This window comes from Aspergillus fumigatus, chromosome 4, assembly GCF_000002655.1.
Source record: "Aspergillus fumigatus Af293 chromosome 4, whole genome shotgun sequence".
NCBI lineage: Eukaryota > Fungi > Ascomycota > Eurotiomycetes > Eurotiales > Aspergillaceae > Aspergillus > Aspergillus fumigatus.
Genome location: NC_007197.1, coordinates 3,462,172 through 3,485,275, shown reverse-complemented (window position 1 = coordinate 3,485,275; position 23,104 = coordinate 3,462,172). Strand labels below are relative to the sequence as shown.

Sequence of the window (23,104 nt, the reverse complement as noted above, 5' to 3'; positions counted from 1 at the left end):
AAGACCGTGATCGCAGCTTCAATCTTAGAAACAGTGAGCCTGTGACTTTTTCGTCTCCACCAACTGCCAGATCTCCCTGTTAGATACAGTCTGGGGATTGGGCTCTCTTATCGGTCAAGCTCTATCTATTTCCTCCTACTGTACTCCGTACACTCCGCCCATACCTACAAGCTGCAACTGCTGCTTCTGTCAAGTGAGGGATCGCCGTAGTCTAGCGGCGACATTCAAAAGTCCGAGTTAACGTCTGTCGTCTCGTTCGCTTGTCCGTTAGACTTTCTGGTCCTATTGCTGTCTGCTTGAATTCATTTTCAATTTGCTCTGCATTGGTACGTTTTGACTCCATATTCATTTTCTCTCTGCTTCTTGTGGTACTAGACCACTCATCTTCCCTGCAACAATTCACTTGCCTGCCTCACTCTTTCCCGACCCCACCACCACATCACCGTCCATACTGCATGTCTACAATCTGTAGTGACAGACCATTGTTCAGCTCTCTGGATCTCGGTGTCAGCCCCTCGTCATCCTTCCCGATTGCCTCCATTGCCTCATCCATCCTCTTCAATCTTCCCTTACCCTCAGAAGTATCACGACAACACAGACACAGGCTACTATGATCTTGTTTGGCTGAGGACCTCACACACTGGTTCCTACCGAGATGGGTGTCGACACCCGCAGGCCGATCTTGCCCGCCCCCACTGAATCTATCGTCGATACCACTGGCGGCAGTGCTACAGGGACCGATTTAGCCACTGACATCTCTCGACGTACAGACAAGACGTCGTACTCAATCCCTGACGACGGAAGCCCCGTAATCATCTCCACCCGGCGGAGACACCGTGACCGGGGCGACGATTCCAAACTGCCTCGCTCATCGCATCACTCCCAGACCTCCCTTCTTATCGAGTACTTCGAAGGAGGGAAGGGTTCTGGTTCTTTGACTTCGCGGCCCAGCGTCCGTGTTCGAGTGACTCCGTCGTCAGCTCGGAAGGGGAAAGAGCACAAAGATCATATCCAGATCAGCGAGTCGAGCGGGAACCGAAAGCCGGTTTACTCGCGCCGCATTTCATTCAGCTCCCCTTCGAAGCACAAGTCCCTGATAGAACCAGATGATAACAGTATCACTTCCTCCAACTCTGCTATTGACGAGAACCACCACTCGTCTCGGCATCCCCCAGTGGAAATCGAATTCGTGAATCGGGACCAGGGCAGTGAACTGTCCAGTCTCTCGCGGGACAGGTATATCCAACCGACTTCGGATATCTCGTCGATGCCCGCGGATAGCATGCTCGAAGCCTCCTCTGTTGGCCCACGACGCAAACGAAGCTCGAGTCTCGATAGGAAACACGATCACGAAACCAAGGACTATCTCAAAACGCCGACCCGCCAGAGAAGCCGCAGTCTGAGTACGGAGAGGATCGCTCATCGAGTAGCTGAGAAATTGAGCAACGATCCACGCGACCGCGCCACCAGCAAGAAAAGCGGAGCCTACCGAGAAGACGACATGGCAAGTCCTGAGTCCAGTCTGTTGAGCGCTTCAGCTGTTTCTCACCGCAAGTCTGGCGACCAATACTCTTTCCGGTCGGGAACTTCCAAGTCATCCCTCAACAATCCAAAACTGCTGGAGACGGTTGAGGATGCGATCAGAAGATTGATTTTGCCCGAGTTGAAGGAACTCAAAAAGGATCAAAAGGTCATCTCAAACACCTCCAAATTTGAACGTGATCTCAATGCTTCCCATACCTCCTCTGCCAGCTCTCGGTCTCGGGATGAGCTGGGTCGGCGTCTGTCCAAGCATGCCAGTGCGCCAGATGTCATGAAACCAAAAGTTGTCCTGAACAAGAATAGCAAGGACGAAGGAGTCATACTCTCAGGAGAGCCGGTGCCGGCAACGAAGGAGCGCCGCACAAGCAAGGATAGCGAGAAGAAACTCGAACCGACCTATGCAATCTGGGGCAATCGCCCCGAGCTGACCGAACAAGAAAAGTTGCGGAGACAGAGAAGCAAAGGATTGCGCCATGCGGAAAAGGCCGCAATTGTAGGCACTGCATTGACCGCGGCCGCTCTGAGACGTCATGAATCGCAGACCAGCATCGATAAGGATGAAAGCAGAAGAGGTGACGACAGAGACCGCGCCGAGGGGATCAATGAGACGGAGCTCGTTTTCCAGAGACATAACGTGGCGCCCATGCCGTTGCGCAGTGCCGTCGAGACGGAATTGACCCGCGACTCCCTGTTGTCACATCGAAGCGCAGAGACTGAAACTCCACGCAAAGAAAGCAAAGTCCAGGGAGTATCTCGCAGCTCACCCTTGAAAGTTAATTCTCCTGTCTCTCGCACTCCCAATCGGACACCCTTGGGCTCACAGCACGAATTGGCGCTGAAACACAGCAATCTCTCACACCACGACCTCTCATTGCACAGCACTTCTAATCCTTCCCTTCATGATCGGGATCACTCGCCCGTCAGCGAGGCCGCTGCTGGGGCTATTGCTGCTGCGGCAGCGGCTAACCTCTTAGACGTCCATTCCGAGCGTCGAGACTCTGGCTTCAACAACGACTCGCGCCGACGCACGCTCAGTCCTATCCAGAGCGTAGCCAGCTATCGAAGCGACTCTCAATCCCAGCAGTATGAGCATGAGCAGCATGAATATTCCGAGGGCGAGAGGGAGCTGGAGCCGCGACTGTCGATTGAATCACTCTCCTCAGCGCCAAGTACGAGTCTCGCGAGGTCAACACGACCAGACGGCTTGACAAGTCATAGTGAGATTCTAAAACATCGGGACGTCATCGATCATGAGCTGGGATATGAGGAAACGCCAAGGCCAACACCCCAGAACGAGAGCTGGCATGAAGGCTCGGAATTAGACGGACCCAATAACCGACACTCTACGGCAGACACCATTGACAGCGAGGGCAAACGGTTGACCAACTACACTGATGAAAGCGAAGTCAGCTATATGAAGAAAATTGGCCAGGGCCAGCGTGTTGCTCAGGGGATCGGTGCAAATCCTCAATACGTCCAACCTATTGCCGTTGAATCAGCGGTTGCTTCGCTCCTTGATCCTTCAATCCTGGATACCAAGTCTAATCAGTCAGGCGGGAACCTTTCACAGCAGAACCTGCCTCGCATACAAGACGACCGCAGTCCTGAGTCGCACCAGCAGACAGCCAATACGTCTCGCCAGGGTAGCCCTCTCAAGCAACGCCAAGATGCATCCAGTCCGGATGAGACGTCTTTCCCGAGAAGAATGGGCGCCACATCGCCTCCCCAAAGTGTGGCTCAGTCCCTCGAGGATCCCACCCAATCGCCTCAAATATATGCTGATGAACATCGCAATACAGGAAGTCCCATAGGCGATGATCGGGACGTGAGCCCCGACTCTGAATCGGAAATCAATACAAATCCTTCCATCATCCAAGGCCCGATAGGGGGTGTTGCTCAGGATAGCAACTGGACGTATCACCAGACACCACCAAAGGGTGATCAGTCGCCGCATTACCACGAGCATGCTGACGCGGGTGCCGGTAGAGCGGGCCTAGGAGTAGAGTCTATGGATCACCATGGTTACAACAAGGATTACTACGCTGCGGACGACTATGGACCTGACAGCTACTTTGATCAACCGTATGCTGGTGGTCACATGTTCGGTTCGCCTTTGGGTGCCAAAGACGAGGGCTATGTGTCGGCCGCCAATCCTCTGTCACCAGGTGCCGATACTCCCGAGCCGCTCAGTAAAGGATTTGGTGGAATCGATGCCAATGGCATGAGTCTTTTCGACACTCCCCTAGAGGCCGACGACCCAACCGGGCCTTCTCACCAGAGGAACCTAAGTGGCTATTCACACGGCATTGGTTCTCCTCTATACGATAGCGCTACAGGGAGAGGGATCGACAGGATCCAGTCAAAAGATATCATTGCCCTTATGGATCATGTAAGTATTCCTTTTCCCTGTCTTTTCAATCTCAGAACACTCACTAACCTCTCCACTAACTAGCTCACTGTTCGTGACGCTCAGCGTAATGCCAGGGATACTGAAATCCTGGTAACTCTGGTCAGAAGTGCAGCGGAGATGCGCAATTCATTCGAGGAAATGAAGAAGTTCATCGCTCAACAGGACGGCATGATCATGGAAGCAAGCGACAAGCAGCATGAACGTGTATACAAAGCTATCGGTGGACCGCGCCCACTACCTGCTAGCGGTTCAAGAAACTTTCGCCAGGCTGCGGAAGATATGGAGGACATGCGTTCGAAGAGAAAGAGCATATTCAAACGGGCACTCAAGGGGCTGAGTCTCAAGTCTTCGAATGATTTGACCAAGATCGAGGAGATGCTGGAACAGCTTCTCGAGGAGGTTGAAGCCCTGCGCGCAGGTCAGGACGACAGATTCGCCCGCAGTGTAAATCGAACAGCGAGTGTTGATCCGGAAGGGTATGAGCCTGAGGGTCTCGCTGGTTCTGGCTCTCCAGGAACAGGGTACCTCTCAACATCTTCTCGACCTCTCCAGGAATCTCGTAACAATGAACAAAAAAGAGAGCTCGAAAATCGCGTTAGCACCGTCCCGGAAGGTGATGAGGATGACGATTACGATGATCGCGGACAGTTTTTGAGCCCGAACGTGCCGTCCCAGGAGAACGCGGATGGACATCGTGAGAGGGCTGAGTCTGCGCCTCTTTCAACTCCACCTCGAGTGCCGGTGGCTTCGGGCGCTCTCAGCAACGAGACTAGCCCGAAGACGGAAAAGGCACGCAAACACAAGTCGAGCAGCTCTTCCTTCTTTCCCAAGATCTCCCGGTGGTCGAAAACTACCGCATCTTCCATGGGAGATAATATCCGCAACAGTCTCCAACCCGGACGCAAGGAACGCCCTTACCTCGATGCGTCACGTTCTGGATCCGATATCAACGGACCATACAAGTCGGCAGACTGGTACGATCCGGAAGGCGATGACCGGCTGCGTTCCAACTACACCCTGAACGACCAGCAGCAGGAGAATCGACCTCCGTCGCCTCTCGTCCCATCACAGGTTTCTGAGGCTCCGAAGTACCGCGCTCATCGCGACAGTCTCGATCTGCAGCATCCCCAACCGCGCCAAGGCCCTACTGGGCGCTACCAATCTCAGCTAGAGACGCAGGCGCAGATTTACGGAATGCCAATGACAGGGGCGACTTCGGATCAATGGGGTTCCAATCCCAGCGTGTCTGCTACTAATCCGAATCAGAATCGGTACAGTGGCGGCGCCAGTCGACTTTCACCAATCTCGGATGCTGGCTACTCACAAACAAGTTCGAGAGCTGGGCGACAGGGGCCCCCGAGACCTCCCAAGATCATGGACGAGGGTCCACTCGTCCCTGAGAGGCCTCCCAAAATTAAGGAGGAGCGATCATACGCGGAGCGTGTTGCCTCCCAGGTGAGCCCCCTTTGTTCCTTACATTAGGAATGAGAATAATATTGATTATCCTACCTGCAGAGTTCTGCTATGCGTTCTCCACGTGGCACGCCTCCTCCGCGCAAACCTACCGGGCCTCGCCCTCTCAACTCCGGCTCCCAATACAGCCCGAACCGCAGGAAGAGGAGTCAGTATCGAGCAAGTCCCGACCAGGTTGACGTTGAACACGACCATTGATCGGTTGTCACGCAACATCACTCAGACAGAGGCTTCGAGTGACGCTTCAAAGACGCTCCCCAATCTCAGCTAGAGATTGTGATCCTTGTGCTGATCAATGTTTAATGACCTTAATGACCTTTGCAGTTGACCATTCACCTGATAATTTGACGATCCCAGCGTTCCTGCATATCACATTTGCAGCCTGATGACTTACTTTTGGTGGAACAGATGGAGGTTGTAAACGTTGATATTCATGGCATTACTTGTACTTTTGTGTCCTATTTGCGCACGAATGATTCCCTACTCTCTTCGCGTTCCTGCATATGTTGTTTTTTCTTTAGCAGACTAGTCTTGTCAGTCGCTTGGGACCATGCTGGTGATGAATGTACTTCGTGTCACATGCATAGCCTGGACATAAAAGCATGGTTGAACCCCGACTCTTCACACCAGACACTCTTCCACTTCACTTTAAGAGAGATCCAGCACTCGAATACATGGTTTTGACATGATTAACGAAGACTATGGCCATCATAGATGCAGTGCGCAATGGAAATGCGGGGTACGGGGTAAGTCATCAAGAACGACATCATCCCCTCACCTGATCTCCCTTATGTCTAGAACCTCTGAACTTTCTCTCAACCACAGCGACAACAACATCACATCTTCAGGATAAGCGACAACCTTTTGGACCGCAAACATGCCTGCCTCTCTGGACCTCATTATGTGTTCCACCTGCGGAATACAGTATGATACCACCTCCGAGTCCTCCTGTAAGATCTGCGACGATCCACGCCAATATCTCCCTCCAACAGGGTAGGCATCGCACCCAGCCTCACTTACAAGTAAGGTATCTACTAACATTGCCAGTGAAGCCAATCCTGGACAACCCTCCGCACTCTACAATCAGCAAACCAATACCACAACGACTTCGCCCCCGATCCGGATTACCCAGACTCGCTGATCACCATCCACACCAGCCCCAAAGTCGGCATCGGCCAGCGCGCCTTTCTCTGCCGCACAGCCTACGGCAACGTCCTCTGGGACTGCCTTTCCTACATCGACGAGGACACAATTCGCCAGATCAACGAGCTAGGCGGCCTCGCCGCGATCGTCATCTCGCATCCGCACTTCTTCGGCGCGAATGTGCACTGGGCGGAGGTGTTCGGATGTCCTGTTTACATCGCTGCGGAGGATGAGGAGTGGGTGATGCGCAAGTCCGAGAGGCAGGTGTTCTGGGAGGGGAGGGAGTTACGGATCCCCTTGCCGGGTAAAGGTGATGGCGATGCGGACCTAGTTGCTGTGAAGACGGGGGGTCATTTCCCCGGTAGCTCGGTGCTGTGGTTCAAACCATTGAGGAAGTTGCTGGTTGCGGATTCGATCGCGGTCGTGCCAAGTGGCGTTTATCATAAGGATCGACTGCCGGGTACGGCGTCGTATACGTTCATGTGGTCGTATCCCAATATGGTTTGTGGTTCTTGCTTGGCTACTGGCATAGGCTGAACTGAATGGACAGATTCCCCTGCCGCCGGATGCGGTGCTCAATATCTGGAAGGCTATCAAACACACAGAGTTCGATGATGCTCACGGTGCCTTTGTCGGTTGGGACACGCATGGCGACAGCAAGAAGCGGGTTCTGGAGAGTGCGAAGATCTACGTTCGGGCAATGGGTTATCTGGACCACGCCATACACCAAGAACAGTAGCCTTGCTACTCTGTTGTTTTTGGATGAATTCTTGCTGATCTGAATTATGGAATCGGGTATTAACCTGGATGCTAACCCTGGTTCTGACACATGAGACTCTTAAGTAATGATGAAAAAACGCCTAATCCACCCTTAATCCCAGCCTGGAAAAGATAAACGAAGAGCAGGACAAACAATCCAAGGTCCCATCAAACATCCGAAAACGGCCTGACAGATGTTGTTCCTCGGCCTCTTATATGATGTGGTGCTGTTGCAAGCGAACTAAACTCCAGTCCATCACTGATGGGGAATTTTCCAGGAAAACTTTCCACCGAGTGAGTTGCTCGCAAATTCTCCATTTCAAGCAGAGTCTGGTCGTCCACAGAGTCACCGGTCACTCGAGGCTGCTGTCCACCCGTGGACTCCATTGACATTGGCCGACTGGTAGTGCTGAACTGTGACCTGCCAGACACAAGCTTGGCATACTGTACCGCCGAACCTGCCATATGCTGCTGCATACTCGAGGAACGAGAGTACATTCTGCACACAGAAGTGCTTCTTTTTACCGTCGTGTTGGAGTAAAGCGAATCGCTTCCGGCCGCTGGAATCATTGAGTCCATACCGCTTTCCGAATTGTTTTTGGCGAAATCTGCCTCGCGATCCACGAGTCCCTGAGACATGCGGACTGCAGGCTCAATACTAGAGGACACTTGCATCAGCAGGCTATTCTGGTTGGACGATGTCCTCTCGGTAGACTGTGCTTCCACCGCATTTGTCGGTCTGTGGGACTGCTGAATCGAGATCGAATTCGTTGCGATGGAGGTTAAGGGAAGGTCGTTGGAGAAGAAATCCCCGATAACAGGCACGTAGTAGCTTTCCGGTATCGAAGATAGAAAGATCCGTACGATTTGTTGCTCTCTGCGATTAATGGCGCCCCGAACCGGGTGCCGTGCTGCTGCTTGCTCTATGCGAAAGACCAGCGCCACAGCATGCAGCATCTTCAGCGTCAGCAATGCTCCGATTAGCTTGAGAGCCTGCGCCAGACTGATAGCTATAGGTTCATGTTTCTGAGACAGGTCCTTAGGTGCTGAGGTCGCCATGAATGCGGTCGGCGGTCCTTGGGATGAAGCGGCGTGCTGCGACAGGATATGTCACAAAAATGAATATTGAGCAGAGAAGCCGTAAAAGAACCGAGAAACGATTCATAATGCAAAGAAGTAAGAGTTCATGTTTCAGGGAATTCGAGAAAAGTAGCAAGCTGTATTCGGAGGAAGGAGCAACCAGCAATGACATTCATATTCAGCATTATCGGGATAGTGTCCCAAGGAGATCAGTAACGTAGGTCAACTTGTGAGATATCACCTGGCCTCAATAGTATCATCTGCACCTTAAGCGTCATGGACATCGATCTATCACTCCAGAATGCTCCTCTTCTTGGGAAGTGCCGCTAGTCCTGTGTGCTGCCACTGCCCATTTCCTCACATCTCCCCTATCACGTCACTTGATTCGATCCTCACCACTATACTCCGTACCTTAGAATCTCCCCGCACCCAAACAACAACTTTTCCAATCTATGCTTGCATCTCGTACTTTCTACCGATCGTCATCTTCAGTCGTCTCAATGACGCTCTTACTTGAGAATTATGCCGTCCGACAACGACGCTTCGCTCCCCTCAATCCAGCCCTCGCAGAATCTTCTGATGCGCCTCGGTTGAAAGGAATCGTGTTCGATGTTGACGGGACACTATGGTGAGACTTCAACTATATAGATAGAGATCAATCTGGCGTATTCTTCTATATTGTGATCCGAGAGATTCACTTCGCTTTCGTTCGGGTTCCAATAGAATAACATAGACTTAACTAACCGCAACAGCCTACCACAGAATTACATGTTTTCCGAGATGCGGTAAGGACTCATCAGGCAACACCCAATTCATAAGATATGCCGCCCTAACAGCTCCTAGTAAAGCTCTAGGTATCGACAAGAAAGTCGACATCCTGCATCATATTCGGGCGCTTGCCACCGCTGCCGAGCGCACCGCGGCAGCTGAAAAGATCAAAGCCATCGAGCGAGAGGCGATGAGGCATCAGCAGCCTCAGCCAGGTCTGGTGGACCTGATGGACTACCTCCAGTCTCGGGGTTTGCATAGGGCCCTCTGCACACGCAACTTCGAGTGCGTCGAAGCCTTGCCTCTGCCTTGTAGTCACCCCTGAAGAGTAGCTGATCGCGCTATGTATGACAGGGCGCCAGTGATGCATCTCTTACAGAATCATCTTCCTTCTCACGTCTTTCTACCCATCATTACGCGAGAAACACCTGGTCTACTTCCCAAGCCTGATCCTGCTGGGATCCTACATATTGCCCGAGAATGGGGGCTTGAAAATCGGGCTGAGAATTTGATCATGGTAAGTTCTTGATTCGCGTGTATCCATTGAATCCAGAACCTAACTCTGTTTTCCTTGGTAACGACATAGGTTGGCGACAGCATTGATGATATGACTGCCGGTCATACGGCAGGCGCAGCGACTGTGCTGCTTGTCAACGAGCACAATACTCATCTCAAGGACCACGCTCATACGGACCTCTGTATCGAGCGTTTAGACGAGCTGATTGACATACTAGAAAACGGTTTCGTTGGTCACCGGCGAGATAAGCCACCCACAAGTGACAGGGATGAATAGAGCATACAGCAGAGCCCTCGAGCCCACGATCATCACATAGTCTGATTTTGTTTAAAGAGTAAACTGGTGTACTATACATATGCGGGGAGTATATACAGTCCGCGAATGGGATAGGCAAAGGCGTGTTCTCAATGCCTTCATGGATATAGACTCACGATAACATGGTCACGGTCATGGTGCCCGAATTGGGACATGATGGAGATAAATACTATCTAACAAAGGCCCCCAAGTTAAGACTCGGATGAAAAGTAGTAAACTCATATAACGCCATTGTCCTTAATACACCAACAGTAGCCGCATACAATATACAACGTCATCTGACAAGGTTGGGTCACTCACAGACATTGGTAAGGTAACCAGGCCCCTGCAGTTTCATGGGTATCACTTCACTGTCCATTTCATCATAGTCTGTACCTGTCCCAGTTCTTTTTCGCAGCACTCGGCATCGGGCGATAGCCATCTCCGTTGGAAGTTCCGCTGGCACCACCTCTTTTGTTCCCACCACCCCGTCCGCCACGACCGTCTCGACTCCCACCATTTCCTCCGCCTCTTGTCCGACGGGACGGCTCCAGTCGATTCCGAGGAGGCGAGCGAGGCGGCGGCTGCCGGCGATCATTAGCTCTACCCTGGCTCGAGCGCGCGTTGGGAGACAGGGAGCGCTGGCGGGAATTGTGGACCCCATAGTCCTGACGGTCTCGATACGTCTGGCGGGTCTCCCGGTCCGAGGCGCGAGGGCCAGCGGGAGCAAGGTTCTTGCCTCTCCCTATCCCGCTGCCGATTCGGATGTTGGGCCGGCTGGCGTTCGCGTTCACGTTCCGACCGCCGGTTTGGCGGCCTGCCCTGGGCATCATGTCCTCGCTGTCTGAGGATGCCGAGGGCCGGTCAGCGCGGCCCCGGATTTGCATGCCGCTCTGGCCTCTTCGGGGGGCTGGTCCGCCTTGCCTGCCGCTGATTACGGAGTTAATGTTTGTCACCATGTGGGGGTCAATGCCTCGGAGGGTGAATGATGATGAGACCATCGGCCGTGAGAGGGACGGGCAGTCGCCGACAAGGTGACGGTTGCTGGTGCAGTGGGAGCATGAAATTGAGACTAGTACGGGCCCCGAGGGCAGCTCCTGCCGTGGGATCTTCCACATCATATCGCACTGGAGTTCCAGGTGGCTAGATGATCCACAGAGATCACAAGGTATCTCGGATGCGGAGCCTTGGAGAAGCGAGGTGCATTGTTCTTCATCATGACCGCGTTCTCGACATCGTTGACATCTCCGCCAGGACGGGCAGAATATGCTTTGGTGCTGGTTCCAGGCGCCACAATGTACGCACTATAGGTAGTCAGTAATCGCATTTTATAGATTCCAGAAGACCGTGTGTGTCATGGGGGGTATATATCTGACACTCAGTCGAATGTTTCGAGAACATACCTCTTTGGAAGGACACACTGCTGCAAGATGTCCCTCTTTTAAGCACTCGGTGCACGATACCGGCAATTGAAGGTTGATATCATTGATATCGCGGTCATAAAACAAGCACCTAGCCTGTATCTCCATATCATTTCGATCAAGATCCGCAAGTATTGTCGGAGTGACGGAGTACTTCTGGGAAAAGAGACGATGTGATTCTTCCTTCGAAATTGTGGATCGGTCGCTTGCGGCAAGACCATTCACCGACACAGGTTTTACTTCAGCAGACAAGCCATCTGTTTGGTCATTCTGATCGCCAATATTCAGCAGTATTGAGTCATCAGCCTCGGAATCCAGAGATACGGAGTCATCCGAATCTCCAGATTGATCCATGTCACTCGACTCTGCTGATGTCTCCTCGTCAAGCTCCCCTTCCTCCATGTCACCCTCGTTTTCAACCAACGTAACATCCTGATCGCCACCGTCACTAGACACAGAAGCACTGCGACTGCGCCAGAATTTGTCGTTGACGGCCTTGAACTGAAAAGAAGCCTGTTTGTTCTCGCCCGTGCTGTCCGCTCGCCTGGATAGCGACGTTCTGATGCCACTCTTGCTCGTCTTGTTCCAGTTAATGGCAGGTGCCTGAGGATTCGTCCGTGCAGTATTCTGTTTCTCTGCATCGGACGTGGTGGATTTGCTGTCGCTATCGTCGTCGTCGGACGAATCAGAACCAGAGCTGGACGCGCTGTCCGGATCTACCTCTAGGGATGCCGCTGTGAAAGTAGCGCCTTGAGGGACAAAGTCTCGCACATCTGGCACCGCAGATTTGCCATTTCTCCGTTGTCTTTTTCGAGGATTCGGGTTTGGATCCGACGAGTTGGGGCGCGACGAGTCAGCCAAGTCGTTCAAGCGGCTGCGCTGAACACCAACAGAGGCGGTTCGCGAGTCATTTTCATTATCGGAAGATCCCGTCATAATGCCTCATCGAGGGTTGGGGCGCCTGCGAGGGTTCAGGAAGTCGCCCTGGTAGTAAAGGTAATTACAAGGTGGGTGGACTTTGTTGCATTCTGAGGGTGTTTCCGATCGAGAAATTTTACGGTTGCCGATAGAGACCAGGAATGTCATTTGTCACATCTTGATGGTCTACGGTGAACATGAGGATGACAGTCAGGGACTGGAATCTATGTTGGAAACCATTGTCGACCTGTTGTTGTGATGTTGTTCACTGTGCATGACTTGTTTATTGATATGGAGCTGTACTTGAATATAGCAAACAGTTTGGAGATAACGGCTTCGAATACCATACAGAGGACTACCTAGGATATAGCGTGGCCTCAATTCCCATGTGTATAGCCAAGGGGGAGCCAAAAATAACAATCCAAATCGACGGACATTTTCTATTTTGTAGTAAATCTACAGAGCAGTCTAGAACACATCCAATATAGACGCAATTGATGAGTTCATGAGGTCTAGCCTCAGCACTAGTTGATTGATTTTGTTCTATCTCTTCTCACCATCTTCTGCTTCTTGTGAATCTCCAATCTTTCTTCCTTCCGCCGACCTTCGCTTCCTTTTGCCCCTCGACTTCCAGCTACACGTCGACCCTCTACTAAGGTTTTCTTGTCACTCACTGCTCGAATATCCTTTCACTTCTTTAGTCTATCATAGTATCGCCATTCATTGTATCCTTTTCTTTGCTTTTGACCAGTCTCCAAGTCTTGTATTTGCCAACGGTGCAGTTGTTGTCTGCTGACTCCTGTGACCCATCATACTGCCGGTTCTCTAAGATCCGGTCGGAAGTTCTGTGAGAGTCTACATTCTCATTGCAAAAGAGTGGGATTCTTTAGGGGAAATAGAGAAGGCCTGCGTTCATTGGTGGCTCCTGGTCTTGCTTTTTCTGCACCTCCCGGGTTAACTCTGGCAACCTCTTCGACCTCGCTCCGTGCGTCCTGACGAAACACCGCCAAAGTGTCTTCCCTACTCGTTCCCCGTGCCATCTCCTTCCCTCCGGAAGTTGACACTGGTTCGCGCCGGTTGTCTCCGGACTCCAACATGTCTCAATCCAAGGCTGGTCGGAGGAGGAGATCGAGCAGCATCATCTACCAGGAGCCGCCGGAATCCATCGAGCATACCAGTGATCAGGCTGCCCTGCCGAACCTCAATGCTAACTGGGTCAATGCCAAGGGTATGTGAGCTACGTGTTGTGACACAAGCGAGCCTCTCTGACTTGGAGGGACGCGGCGTGGTACAGGGAAACGGCTGACTCGAGCTTGTCAATTGCAGGTGCCTGGACAATCCATTTCGTTCTCATTATCGCCTTGAAGATCTTCTACGACATCATTCCTGGCGTCTCGCAGGAGACATCATGGACTCTCACAAATATCAGCTATATGTTCGGCTCCTTCATCATGTTTCACTGGGTGCGGGGTATTCCATTCGAGTTCAACGCTGGAGCGTACGACAATCTCAACATGTGGGAGCAGATTGACAACGGGGACCAGTACACGCCAACAAAGAAGTTCCTCCTTTGTGTCCCGATTTGTCTCTTCCTACTTAGCACACACTACACACACTACGACTTGACATATTTCACTATCAATTTCCTGGCCACTCTGGGTGTTGTCATTCCAAAATTACCATTTGTATGTCCCCTTCGACTTGATCGCGTGGTCATTGCTAATCTGGTCCATAGTCGCACCGCCTGCGGATAGGTCTCTTTTCCGACTTACCGGATGAGTCGACGTAGTATCTCCTTTCTTACACTACCACTTGGCGTCTCAGTGTTTCCTTTTCCTTGTCTTTTACGAGCACCCATTGCTTGCTATATTAGTCTATTGGACAGCACCGTCTACGGGATTGACTTTTCTCTCCAGCTTCCCAACTGCGCTTACAACAGTCTCCTTATCTGCTGCATGTTCGTGGTGTGTCTGGGGTTTGGGGGTAATACAATAAAGAATACTTGATATATGAATCGGTGTGAGCAGAATTAGAGTGTGGCAAGGAGCAGTTGTTCCTTGTCCTGCAATTAAGCCGTGTTTTACATACCTATGAGTCCATTATTAGCCTCCTCTCGTGCTTAGCCAACACTTGACTGGTGAACCACCATTGCTTGTTGAGTTCCATCAGTCCAGGCCTCCTCCGGTATATCTACGGGTGTTAGAATGCGTCGGTTTGACTACCTGGGCTTATCGCAGCACTGCTTGCACATCCAGGCGTCTTCGACCCTGTACCATAGTCGTCCTTCTATCTGGCTGCGCGTGTTGCTGCAAGTGATGGCCGGCGCCATTAAGCTCGATGCTGGTTTCTAGGCATGGAAAACGACAAACCAGCCAAGCCTCGATCAGCTGGACGTTGTTGGTGATCCGATCCCGGAGATGCCTCATCCGGGACAGCAATTCAGATGTCTAAAACGCCGGCGACGTATGGTCTCTGTACGCGGCTTATTGTGATGTGATACCTGTCCCATGACATAGTACTCTGGGTGATATATTGTTATGCAATTCACAATGTATCGCGTTGGTATGTGTGGAGCACCACATCTAAGAGCTTTCGTATCGAGTAAATATATATTTCCCGGTACGGACAGAAAATCAAAGGTTCGGCCACCCATGCCACTATGTTAGTGAGGTAATTTATACCCGTCAGCCATAGAGAATGAACCAAGGAACAGAAAAGAGTAGAAAACAAAAAATAAATAGGACGAGGAAGGTGATGCAAAAGAAGAGGGCAAAAAATTGAACAAATCAAGCCAGACGCCAGTGGTTGGCGCTGCTGGGAATCGAACCCAGGTCGAGACGGAGCTGTGGGGAGCCACAACGTCGCATGATAACCACTACACTACAGCACCTTGATTTGATGACGGGCCGGAGGATTCTTTGTTTGATATCGCACCAAAAACTTCCAGTACAAAAGAACTTGACGATTCGCATTCTCTTACTTCAAGGTAATCGCTGGTATATGGTCGCATTGGCAAATCACGATGTTGACGTACATCAAGATATAGAAAATCGGCCGCCACCTTCATATTAGACCGTATATGGAACGCCTCCGATCAGCGTCCCCGGTTCGCGTTCACGCGCCTAATCGATAACCAAGTTATGCGTTCACTGCCACCACGTAGAAACTCACCTGGTCAGCAAAGATCAACACACCGATGACGATTGCTATGGCTACAGAAGAAGGGGCGTCTCTGCCCCTGTATCGTCCGACCAAGGCGATCCCTTACGAACTGGTCCAACATTGTGGCATATTCCTTGAAGAAAAGCTATGTTGGTTTGCCCGCTCACATACCTTCTATGCCACCCACTGACAACGAGCCGTACCAGACACACAGGCGCTCAACCTGCTACTGAACATACTGTCGCCTGGTGCTATCGCCTCAGGGCCGGTCTACATTCCCTCCCCACAGTACCTTGCAGTCGCAGCCACGTTTCTCGTCCACCCATCCACCACAAGCCGAGCCAAGACAGCAGAGGAGGAAGAGGCACCGAGCGCAGCGCTGCGGCTGCTCCGGCTCACCAACACGCTTGTCGGACCAATTTCTGCTAGGTTTGCGGCGGCGTTTGCGTTCAATCACTTCGAGTCCTCGCGGCAGGGAAGGCGGCGGCGCGTACAGGACGACGAGAACGCGAATGGCGATATCTCGAACGACGACGCGAGGACACTGCACATCGATTTGTGCCACTCGGCATCTCTCTGGTCTCGCGCTGAAGACTTCTGGCATGCCGTGGGGTGGGCATTCAACTGCTCTGTTCTACATCCGGAACGGTGGGCACGATGGCAGATCTGGCTACAGTTCATGTGCGAGGTGCTCGAGGACGACTGGAACGAGCGAAAGAGGCAGTCCACGGGTGTTGCGGATGACGAAGCCCGTCGCGAAGTGCTCGAGAAAAGCTTGATTTTCCGGTACATCGCCGGCGGGAGCACGCCGTATGGGCGGAATCGAAGAATCCTACGAGCCATCTTCGCAGATGGCGGCTCGGCCTCCGTCAGTGAATTCCGCCAGGTGTTCCACGACGAACTGAAAACGCTCAAGCGCGAGGACAACAATATCAAGAAGCGCGAAGGCGAAGTCAACATCGACAAGGACCAGTTCGGCGACTACCTATCCGAGGACGAGGACGGGTCCGAAGCAACAGACTCCGCAGCGCCACCCCCGGCCAGACGTCCAACCCGTCAATCCAAACGCATCAGACGAGGCGCCCCCCCCAAAGACACCCCAACCGCCGACGCAGTCTCCGCCGACTCACCCAGCACCGCCCAGGTGCACGGCGGTGTCTCCCTCCTCGGCGGCTTTCCATCCCTCGCCCTCCGCCAACGCCTCCTGCACCTCCTCTCCTCCGTCGCCGAGGACCTCCCCGCCTCCTTCACTACTCTTGAGGAACTCTACCACCTCTTCGTCGAAAATATCCGCCACCTGCCCCTCCCCATCTACCAAGCGTTCGTGAGCCCCTTCGTCCTCCCGCATTTCTCCGCCGCCGCGCAGACCACCCTCTGCGAGTTCCTGCTGTTTCGGATGCGCGAGAACGCAGCCCCGGACACAGACGAGGAGTATCTGAACCAGGCGAAGCTGGAGGAATGTTTCCTGCCCTATGCGGCTAACACGCCCAGCATCGTCGATAATGCCAAGATGTCCATCGCGCTGGAGTCGCTTCTGGTGCTCCTGGCGGATAGTGATATGCTGACTGTCACGCCGGAGCTGAAGGCTGCGGTGCAGGATGGGATCATGGCCCGGGCGGAGAAGGTCCAGGTGGAAACAAGGAAGAGCCAGAGTAGTCGCACGACGGAGGATATCGAGTGGTGTTGGCTGTTGGAGAGTGGTGACCGGTTGATGTTTCTGGTAGATGAGGTTCTTTCGCGGAAGGGTGCTTCCACAAAGTAGTTCCCATGATCGGCACGCTGTTTCTAGATCTTTTTATGTCTCTATTTTCATGATACCCCCTGCGTCGCATCGGCAGTGTTCTAGTTTTGATGTCAATTGGTCCACCTAAACATGGTATCTAATGTGAAATTGCCTATGTACAAAATGATCGGAGCAAAAGTAAGGTTGAAAATAACAGCAACGTCAAGTAGCGCAGTATAACAAAACAAGGTAAAGCCATCTATGGCGGCGGGCGAGGCCCAATGATCTGTCGCCTTGCTCCCCCTACACCCAGACCGGGTCCGCCTCGGTTCTGGTTATCGCCGCCCATGAAACCGTACTGGTGCACATCCCAAGCGCCCTGGCCCGGCCCGATGCCAATGGTAGGATCTTTCAGACCCTTTGCGGCTGCCTCACGTGTCTGCTTCTGACTCTCTTCCCACTCGCGCTGGCGCTCACGCTCGCGCTCCATTTCCCTCTCCAGTAGGGACTTGGATGCCCACCCGCCTGCTTTTGTCTTCTGCTGCGCAGCTACTCGGCGGTTATTCTCTTCGTCTACCTCTGCGGTGGTGGTGTAGTCCTGTGGGCGATGAGTCGCGGGCTTAGGGGCGACAGGTGGCCGGTTAGACGCGAGGAAGCGGTCGACGCGGCTCTCCTGGCCCTGGGACTTGTTGGCATAAGCGGCTGGGTCGGGGAGCGGCCGAGGCGATGCGGCCACTGATTGCGGTGTAGCCGGTTCCGGAAGGGGTCGGGGCGGCATCGGAGGCGGCGCATCGCTGGGCTCGGACTCGGCAGTGCCATCGTGAGCCTGATGCTTCTGCCATTCCGTACGCAGCAGCCGTCGTTCTTGCTCGAGAGACGAGAGGCTGTAGCTGGGCTTCGGAGGAACAGGCACAGGGCGCGGACTCTGCGATTGCGGCTGGCCCGTTTCTTTCTCCTTCAACTCCTGACGCTCACGCTGATACTGGCGCTCCCGTTCCTGGGCGAGTTCCAGCTCCCGCTCCAATTCCTTGATGCGCTGACTTTCCCTAGACTCGCCAGTAAGGCCGGCTTGATATTGACTGAGAAATTGTCCTCTCAGGCGGACATCACCTGCCTCCCGCTGACGCTGTCTTGCTTTGTTTAGTCTCTCCTCTGCCTCCTGCTCCTCCTGTTGGCGCTTCCGTTCCTCTTCTTCCCACTTCCGCTGTTCCTCATCCCACTGTCGACGCTCCTCCTCCAGCCGACGCCGCTCCACCTCCTTCAGACGAGCGGTCTCTTCTGCCCACCTGCGTTCCTCTTCCGCCTTGGCGCGCTCTTCCTCCGCCTCCCGCTCTTGACGGCGGATGCGTTCAGCCTCTTCTCTCTCGATACGCTGGCGCTCCTCTTCTTCCCGCCTGCGCTTCTCCTTCTCTTCCAAGCTTGGAACAAACGGTGAAGGGGTCGTGATCTGTCGACGAGCGCCAAAGGCCACTCCTTGGTTGCCTTGACTGGCACCGCCCATATACCCATATTGATGGATATTCCAGGCCGGTATTGTCACCTGTTCGTCTGACTTCTTGCTCCAGCTACTCACAGCCGGCGACTTGGCGGGGCTAGATGCCCCAGAATTGTTGCTGACGTTGCTATGTCCCCGAGATCGTAAAGGAGTATTGGCTGATTGGCTCGAGCCGGTCAAATGAGGACTCACGGCACCCCCTTTGCTCTGAACACCGATTGCCCGAGGAAATTTGCTGGGTTGAAGAGCATTGGCCCTTCTACTGAAAGCCATCAGACACTGCAAGACCTGCGCCGGGTCCTTTGATTCGTAGAGATCGACGGTCAAAAAGACATCGTGTGGTGGTAGGCTCAGAGGAGGTATTTGACATGCGCGTAGGAAATGCGAGATGTTCTCCATCTGTACGAAGGGCATAGATGACTGCTTATACTTGACGCCGGGCGAAACGGCGAGGTTGATGAGTCTGAAATGTCCATCCAATCAGTACTCATTTGCAGTGTTCCTGCTTGGAGGTACTTACTTGCAAAGCGCGACGCCATCTTTAAGCGCATCCAGGAGATCCCCCGCTGGGAGTTTCTCTTGAAGTGTCTCCTCAATCCATGTGCGGACCTCTGCGGCAGCCTGCGGGGTATAGCGGGACAAGCGCAAATTGCGCAGGTCCTTATCTAATGATGTAACTGATGCCATACCAGGCCGAATAGAAACCGATGGGACTTTGCGTTCATGCAGAATTTCCACTGAAAGACTCCCGAGGAATCAATCGGACAGATCGAGGGATGTCAACCCCTGTTTATACTGGCCGACCGGAAGCGTTGGGAAGAACGGCGGATCTATGTGGGCTTCAAGGGGTAGCGTAATAGGGGGAGAGAGGTTCTAGAAGATGCTTGAGTAAGGGGGGTTATTGGGAAACGATGAACGGAGAACTTGTGTATAAGGAGTTAGAGACGGAAAGAGACTCTATAAGGACAGAGACGATGGTGAAAGAAGAACCGGCGAGAAGACGAAGATAGTTGACGCTGATCTATGGAATGGAATGTGGTTGTCGGCCAAACAAATTACGCCTGTCGTAAGAGTAATAGGTACCTTAGTATTAATCCCGATACGATTACGAGCACTGCCCGATGACGTTTCTTTGCGCCCTCAATAATATTATTATCGATAGCCTCTACATCCACGTCGCAACACAGCAAGCCACGTTTTCATCGCGCCTAATCGGTCTTTGTTCTAGGCTGCCATCAATAGTTCCCTCTCACCTGGGTCCGAATGAGTCCAGTGAACAGCTTGTGGTTCAAGTGGAAAAGCCTTCGATTGCCGTGGCGAAGATCCTTCCTTGTCGGTAGGCATCCCCAGCACTAACTGTCTATTACTACGTTGCCTCCAGGTCCTCTGACATCTGGTTGTAGGCACCGACTTGTCTGGGAACACATACTGGGAATTCAAAGACTCACTGAATGCCGGGCGATACCGGCGGATCGTCAAGTACAACTCCAAAACCCACTATGCGGACGTGCAAGTGACTCGTGAGTGTCCTGAAACATCTAAAACAATGGCAGTGAAGTTTGTGAACTTGTCTAGGTAAGCTAACGGAAAGACTTTACAGCCCAGTGGCACCAATGGCTTCGATACGTCCGTGCCGACCCTCCCTCGCTTGAAGAACAGCAGCAGGATGTCATCCGGCAAATCCAGATCAAGAAACTCGCCCAATTTGCCGATATGCGGTGGGCAAGCAAGCCCTCCTACCTCGACAAGCCGCAGACACAGCAGCCGGGGCCCGCGACCAGAACGAGCGATGCGACTTTGCATCCACCGATGGGAGCGGTCGGCGAGGGTCCCAAGTCGCATAACGCGATTTCTGGCGCTGAGGCTACAAAAACAACAGGAACGACGACGTCAGCACCAACACCAACCCCTGATGTGACATCGAGGGCGAAAGAGGATCCGTGGGCTAAAGCACGAACGAGTGATGGCGAGAACTGGCAGCCCGAGTCCTGGACACCGTCTTCTTCGCGGAGGTGACTAGGCAAATACTAGTCGATTTCATTATACACTTTCAGATCCCTTCCCCCTGAAAAGCTGTTCGAAGCAAATTCTCTGCTTCTGTTTATATTCAGTTGGCAATCTGGCGTTCTACTGCACATTGTTTAGGACATTTGTGGGATCTTTGCATACCTGTTATCCCGTCACAAATCTTTGTAGAGTACACCTGCGCTGTACAATATACAACTTCTCTTCAACATCATCTTCTTCTATATACACTATATGATTGTATCGAAGGCAACATCCTCTTGAAGAGAGCCAGGGACAAGGCCAGTCGCACATCTGACAGGCAGAACCCTGACGGGAATCTTCACACCGGTAGCATGTGTGAATGGAAGCTGTTCATAAGCTGAGCAAGTGATCCTTAGGTAAACCGGACAGCTAGTCATAATCTTCAAGATCAAAGTAGGAGAATCTTGAGGAACATTAGTATACTGTATTCGATGATTAGGTATGTGTGTATCCAAAAGCCCGTGGTGATCTAAGCACCTTTTTGTAAGCTACCGCCTGAAACCCAATGAGTAATCAAACGCCCAAACGACCATTGCAATAAAATCAAACAGGTATAGAGCGGAAAAAAAAAATAAATAAAAATAAATAAATAAATAAAGACACACACAATGTGAAACAGGTATTAGTTATACATGAGCAGGATTTAGCAGAGGACAGCCTCCAGTGCTTCCACATCTCCACCAGCTTTCCGTACTGCATTGATGGCAGCCTCGCTGAGCTTGCGGCGTCGATCGCGGGCCTCTTGCTCGCGTCTTGCTTTAGTCTTGGAACTCCCACTCGGAGCGACTCCAGTGAGAATTTTCTTGCTGTCGTTTGGAGTGAAATTGACAAACGACACTGTCAGCGACTTGTTGGATCCCGATCCGGGACTCGACGAGTTTGGCCCTTTGACGGGCTTAGGTGTGTTCATTGACTGAGAAGACAACTTCCTGCCGTGGTAGCCGCGGCGGTGAGGGCTAGTCTTTGTGCTGGCTTCGTTGCGCAAGGGTGATCCTTGTGTTGGCGAGCCGCGGCCTCTTGGAGACAAAGATGGTGATCGTGATGTATGTTGAACGGGAGGAGTCGCATAGGCGGACAAGTTCATATACTTTTGAGGAGTGACGGGAATGTGGCTGTACATATTTTGATTCTCCTGGGGCATAGGGGCTGAAGTCACGACAGATGAAAATGATGGGTCCGCCGAGGTAGACCCATCGAACGAGGAATCAAATTGGATCATCAATCCCCCCTGCATTAGATCATGCTGGTTGTTACTTTGAATTGACCTTTGTGGGGCCGGAGAGGACACCACGTGCTGGTATGAAGGTTGTCGCGGTACTCGAGAGGGCATGGATGGCCACCACGCTTGACCATCGTGGGCTTGCAGCTCAGGTGTGAAAGGGAGTGCAGAACCCCCAAGGGAGTCGGAATGCCAAGAGGACAGGGACTGAGGATCGGAGGAATGTGGAGAGGAAAATATGTCGTCGCCTGAAGGGGGGCTCGATGTGGCCATTGTGGAATTGTTCGATTGACTCAAATAGTTGTGCTGCTGCTGCTGCGCTAGCAACTTGGCTGACGGTGATGGCATAGAGATTGCTGGTGACTGGTTAAAGATGCCAGTCTCGTAATGCGAAGGCATCTCTGCAGGATTTCTCGACAAGCCCTCAGTCGAATGGTTCATATGGGTGACAACATTGTCCGCAGGGGTGTTCTCATGCTGCACAAGGATATCAGATGGAGGGGGTGACAGCGGCAAGTGCTCGCCCGAGCTATGAAGACTGAAGTTCTGAAACCGCTGAGCCCATGCTTCGGGATACATCATTCTGCCTGCCTGCAGCTGGGAAGGGCGCATCAAGCTCGGGGAGAAGCTCTGTTTGCGCAGCAGTTTACGCTCATGGGAATCTCGGTGACGACGGATAGATTTCGGAGTGACCAGAGCACTTTTGGTGGATTTGTGGTGGGGAGTTGCGGGAGGAGTGGACGGTGATCGGGAGGATGCTTTGCAGGTAACTGCAGGGACAGGATGTGAAGTAGGAGGAGCTTCAAGGTGGAAGCTTAGGTCCGAGACAGCTGAGGGATGCACAGTGTCCTGAAAAGTAAAACTGCATTGGCTGGCAGATGAGGCTGCATCTTGCGGCAGAGACCATAAGTCTGTGGCCCACGGTTGCGGTGACTGATGGGTGGGTTTGGTGGGGACTGGGGGTGAATGATCGCCACAATCACTTGACAGCGAGTCAAGAGAGAAGATTTGGTCAAAGTCGCTTGGAATTGAAACGTCTTTGTTGCCATCAACCATCGATGAGTCCATGTCGACGTACTGGCTGAACAAATCATTGAAGGCATGATCGAATGGTTGAGCGAACATCCTGGG

The 23,104-nt window shown here is 52.6% G+C and overlaps 10 protein-coding genes and 1 non-coding gene across 11 annotated transcripts; 6 read left to right on the top strand and 5 right to left on the bottom strand.

The window, feature by feature from the left end:
• Nucleotides 1-655: 655 nt before the first annotated feature.
• On the top strand, nucleotides 656-5,623 carry AFUA_4G13320 (uncharacterized protein; the record flags this gene model as incomplete). The annotated part of the gene is made up of 3 exons (XM_746406.1): nucleotides 656-3,931; nucleotides 3,995-5,407; nucleotides 5,468-5,623. The coding sequence occupies 3 exons, from the start codon at nucleotides 656-658 to the stop codon at nucleotides 5,621-5,623; spliced, it is 4,845 nt and encodes a 1,614-aa protein (XP_751499.1).
• Nucleotides 5,624-6,126: 503 nt separating this feature from the next.
• AFUA_4G13310 (putative metallo-beta-lactamase domain protein) lies at nucleotides 6,127-7,307 on the top strand (the record flags this gene model as incomplete). The annotated part of the gene is made up of 4 exons (XM_746407.1): nucleotides 6,127-6,171; nucleotides 6,274-6,418; nucleotides 6,513-7,069; nucleotides 7,119-7,307. 4 exons carry the CDS (start codon nucleotides 6,127-6,129, stop codon nucleotides 7,305-7,307), a joined length of 936 nt encoding a protein of 311 aa, XP_751500.1.
• Nucleotides 7,308-7,495: 188 nt separating this feature from the next.
• On the bottom strand, nucleotides 7,496-8,386 carry AFUA_4G13300 (uncharacterized protein; the record flags this gene model as incomplete). Its single annotated transcript, XM_746408.1, has 1 exon — nucleotides 7,496-8,386. One exon carries the CDS (start codon nucleotides 8,384-8,386, stop codon nucleotides 7,496-7,498), a length of 891 nt encoding a protein of 296 aa, XP_751501.1.
• Nucleotides 8,387-8,859: 473 nt separating this feature from the next.
• On the top strand, nucleotides 8,860-9,968 carry AFUA_4G13290 (putative haloacid dehalogenase-like hydrolase; the record flags this gene model as incomplete). The annotated part of the gene is made up of 5 exons (XM_746409.1): nucleotides 8,860-9,035; nucleotides 9,160-9,192; nucleotides 9,251-9,460; nucleotides 9,530-9,692; nucleotides 9,762-9,968. The coding sequence occupies 5 exons, from the start codon at nucleotides 8,860-8,862 to the stop codon at nucleotides 9,966-9,968; spliced, it is 789 nt and encodes a 262-aa protein (XP_751502.1).
• Nucleotides 9,969-10,369: 401 nt separating this feature from the next.
• AFUA_4G13280 (zinc knuckle domain protein) lies at nucleotides 10,370-12,429 on the bottom strand (the record flags this gene model as incomplete). Its single annotated transcript, XM_746410.2, has 2 exons — nucleotides 11,390-12,429; nucleotides 10,370-11,290 (listed from the first exon to the last, which is right to left on the bottom strand). The coding sequence occupies exons 1-2, from the start codon at nucleotides 12,341-12,343 to the stop codon at nucleotides 10,370-10,372; spliced, it is 1,875 nt and encodes a 624-aa protein (XP_751503.1). The 5' UTR covers nucleotides 12,344-12,429.
• A 338-nt stretch (nucleotides 12,430-12,767) lies between these two features.
• AFUA_4G13270 (ORMDL family protein) lies at nucleotides 12,768-14,709 on the top strand. Its single transcript, XM_077804671.1, has 3 exons — nucleotides 12,768-13,553; nucleotides 13,652-14,010; nucleotides 14,061-14,709. Exons 1-3 carry the CDS (start codon nucleotides 13,421-13,423, stop codon nucleotides 14,112-14,114), a joined length of 546 nt encoding a protein of 181 aa, XP_077660811.1. The 5' UTR covers nucleotides 12,768-13,420; the 3' UTR covers nucleotides 14,115-14,709.
• Nucleotides 14,710-15,131: 422 nt separating this feature from the next.
• Nucleotides 15,132-15,215, bottom strand: tH(GUG)1. Its single transcript is given in 2 exon segments — nucleotides 15,132-15,166; nucleotides 15,179-15,215. It is a non-coding gene (tRNA).
• A 306-nt stretch (nucleotides 15,216-15,521) lies between these two features.
• Nucleotides 15,522-17,249, top strand: AFUA_4G13260 (uncharacterized protein; the record flags this gene model as incomplete). The annotated part of the gene is made up of 2 exons (XM_746412.1): nucleotides 15,522-15,636; nucleotides 15,694-17,249. The coding sequence occupies 2 exons, from the start codon at nucleotides 15,522-15,524 to the stop codon at nucleotides 17,247-17,249; spliced, it is 1,671 nt and encodes a 556-aa protein (XP_751505.1).
• A 220-nt stretch (nucleotides 17,250-17,469) lies between these two features.
• Nucleotides 17,470-19,392, bottom strand: AFUA_4G13250 (calponin homology domain protein; the record flags this gene model as incomplete). Its single annotated transcript, XM_746413.1, has 2 exons — nucleotides 17,470-19,168; nucleotides 19,226-19,392. 2 exons carry the CDS (start codon nucleotides 19,390-19,392, stop codon nucleotides 17,470-17,472), a joined length of 1,866 nt encoding a protein of 621 aa, XP_751506.1.
• Nucleotides 19,393-19,793: 401 nt separating this feature from the next.
• On the top strand, nucleotides 19,794-21,167 carry AFUA_4G13240 (uncharacterized protein). Its single transcript, XM_077804670.1, has 3 exons — nucleotides 19,794-20,041; nucleotides 20,109-20,225; nucleotides 20,306-21,167. The coding sequence occupies exons 1-3, from the start codon at nucleotides 19,969-19,971 to the stop codon at nucleotides 20,719-20,721; spliced, it is 606 nt and encodes a 201-aa protein (XP_077660810.1). The 5' UTR covers nucleotides 19,794-19,968; the 3' UTR covers nucleotides 20,722-21,167.
• A 230-nt stretch (nucleotides 21,168-21,397) lies between these two features.
• wetA (developmental regulatory protein WetA) lies at nucleotides 21,398-23,098 on the bottom strand (the record flags this gene model as incomplete). Its single annotated transcript, XM_746415.1, has 1 exon — nucleotides 21,398-23,098. The coding sequence occupies one exon, from the start codon at nucleotides 23,096-23,098 to the stop codon at nucleotides 21,398-21,400; it is 1,701 nt and encodes a 566-aa protein (XP_751508.1).
• Nucleotides 23,099-23,104: the final 6 nt, after the last annotated feature.

What these genes read in the sequence shown, in the direction of transcription:
- AFUA_4G13270 (XM_077804671.1), top strand. Translation starts at nt 13,421, where the DNA reads ATGTCTCAATCCAAGGCTGGTCGGAGGAGGAGATCGAGCAGCATCATC. An exon ending in TAACTGGGTCAATGCCAAGG is followed by an intron (nt 13,554 to 13,651) that starts GTATGTGAGCTA and finishes TGTCAATTGCAG; the next exon opens with GTGCCTGGACAATCCATTTC. An exon ending in TCATTCCAAAATTACCATTT is followed by an intron (nt 14,011 to 14,060) that starts GTATGTCCCCTT and finishes TCTGGTCCATAG; the next exon opens with TCGCACCGCCTGCGGATAGG.
- AFUA_4G13240 (XM_077804670.1), top strand. Translation starts at nt 19,969, where the DNA reads ATGAGTCCAGTGAACAGCTTGTGGTTCAAGTGGAAAAGCCTTCGATTG. An exon ending in GCGAAGATCCTTCCTTGTCG is followed by an intron (nt 20,042 to 20,108) that starts GTAGGCATCCCC and finishes ATCTGGTTGTAG; the next exon opens with GCACCGACTTGTCTGGGAAC. An exon ending in TGCGGACGTGCAAGTGACTC is followed by an intron (nt 20,226 to 20,305) that starts GTGAGTGTCCTG and finishes AAGACTTTACAG; the next exon opens with CCCAGTGGCACCAATGGCTT.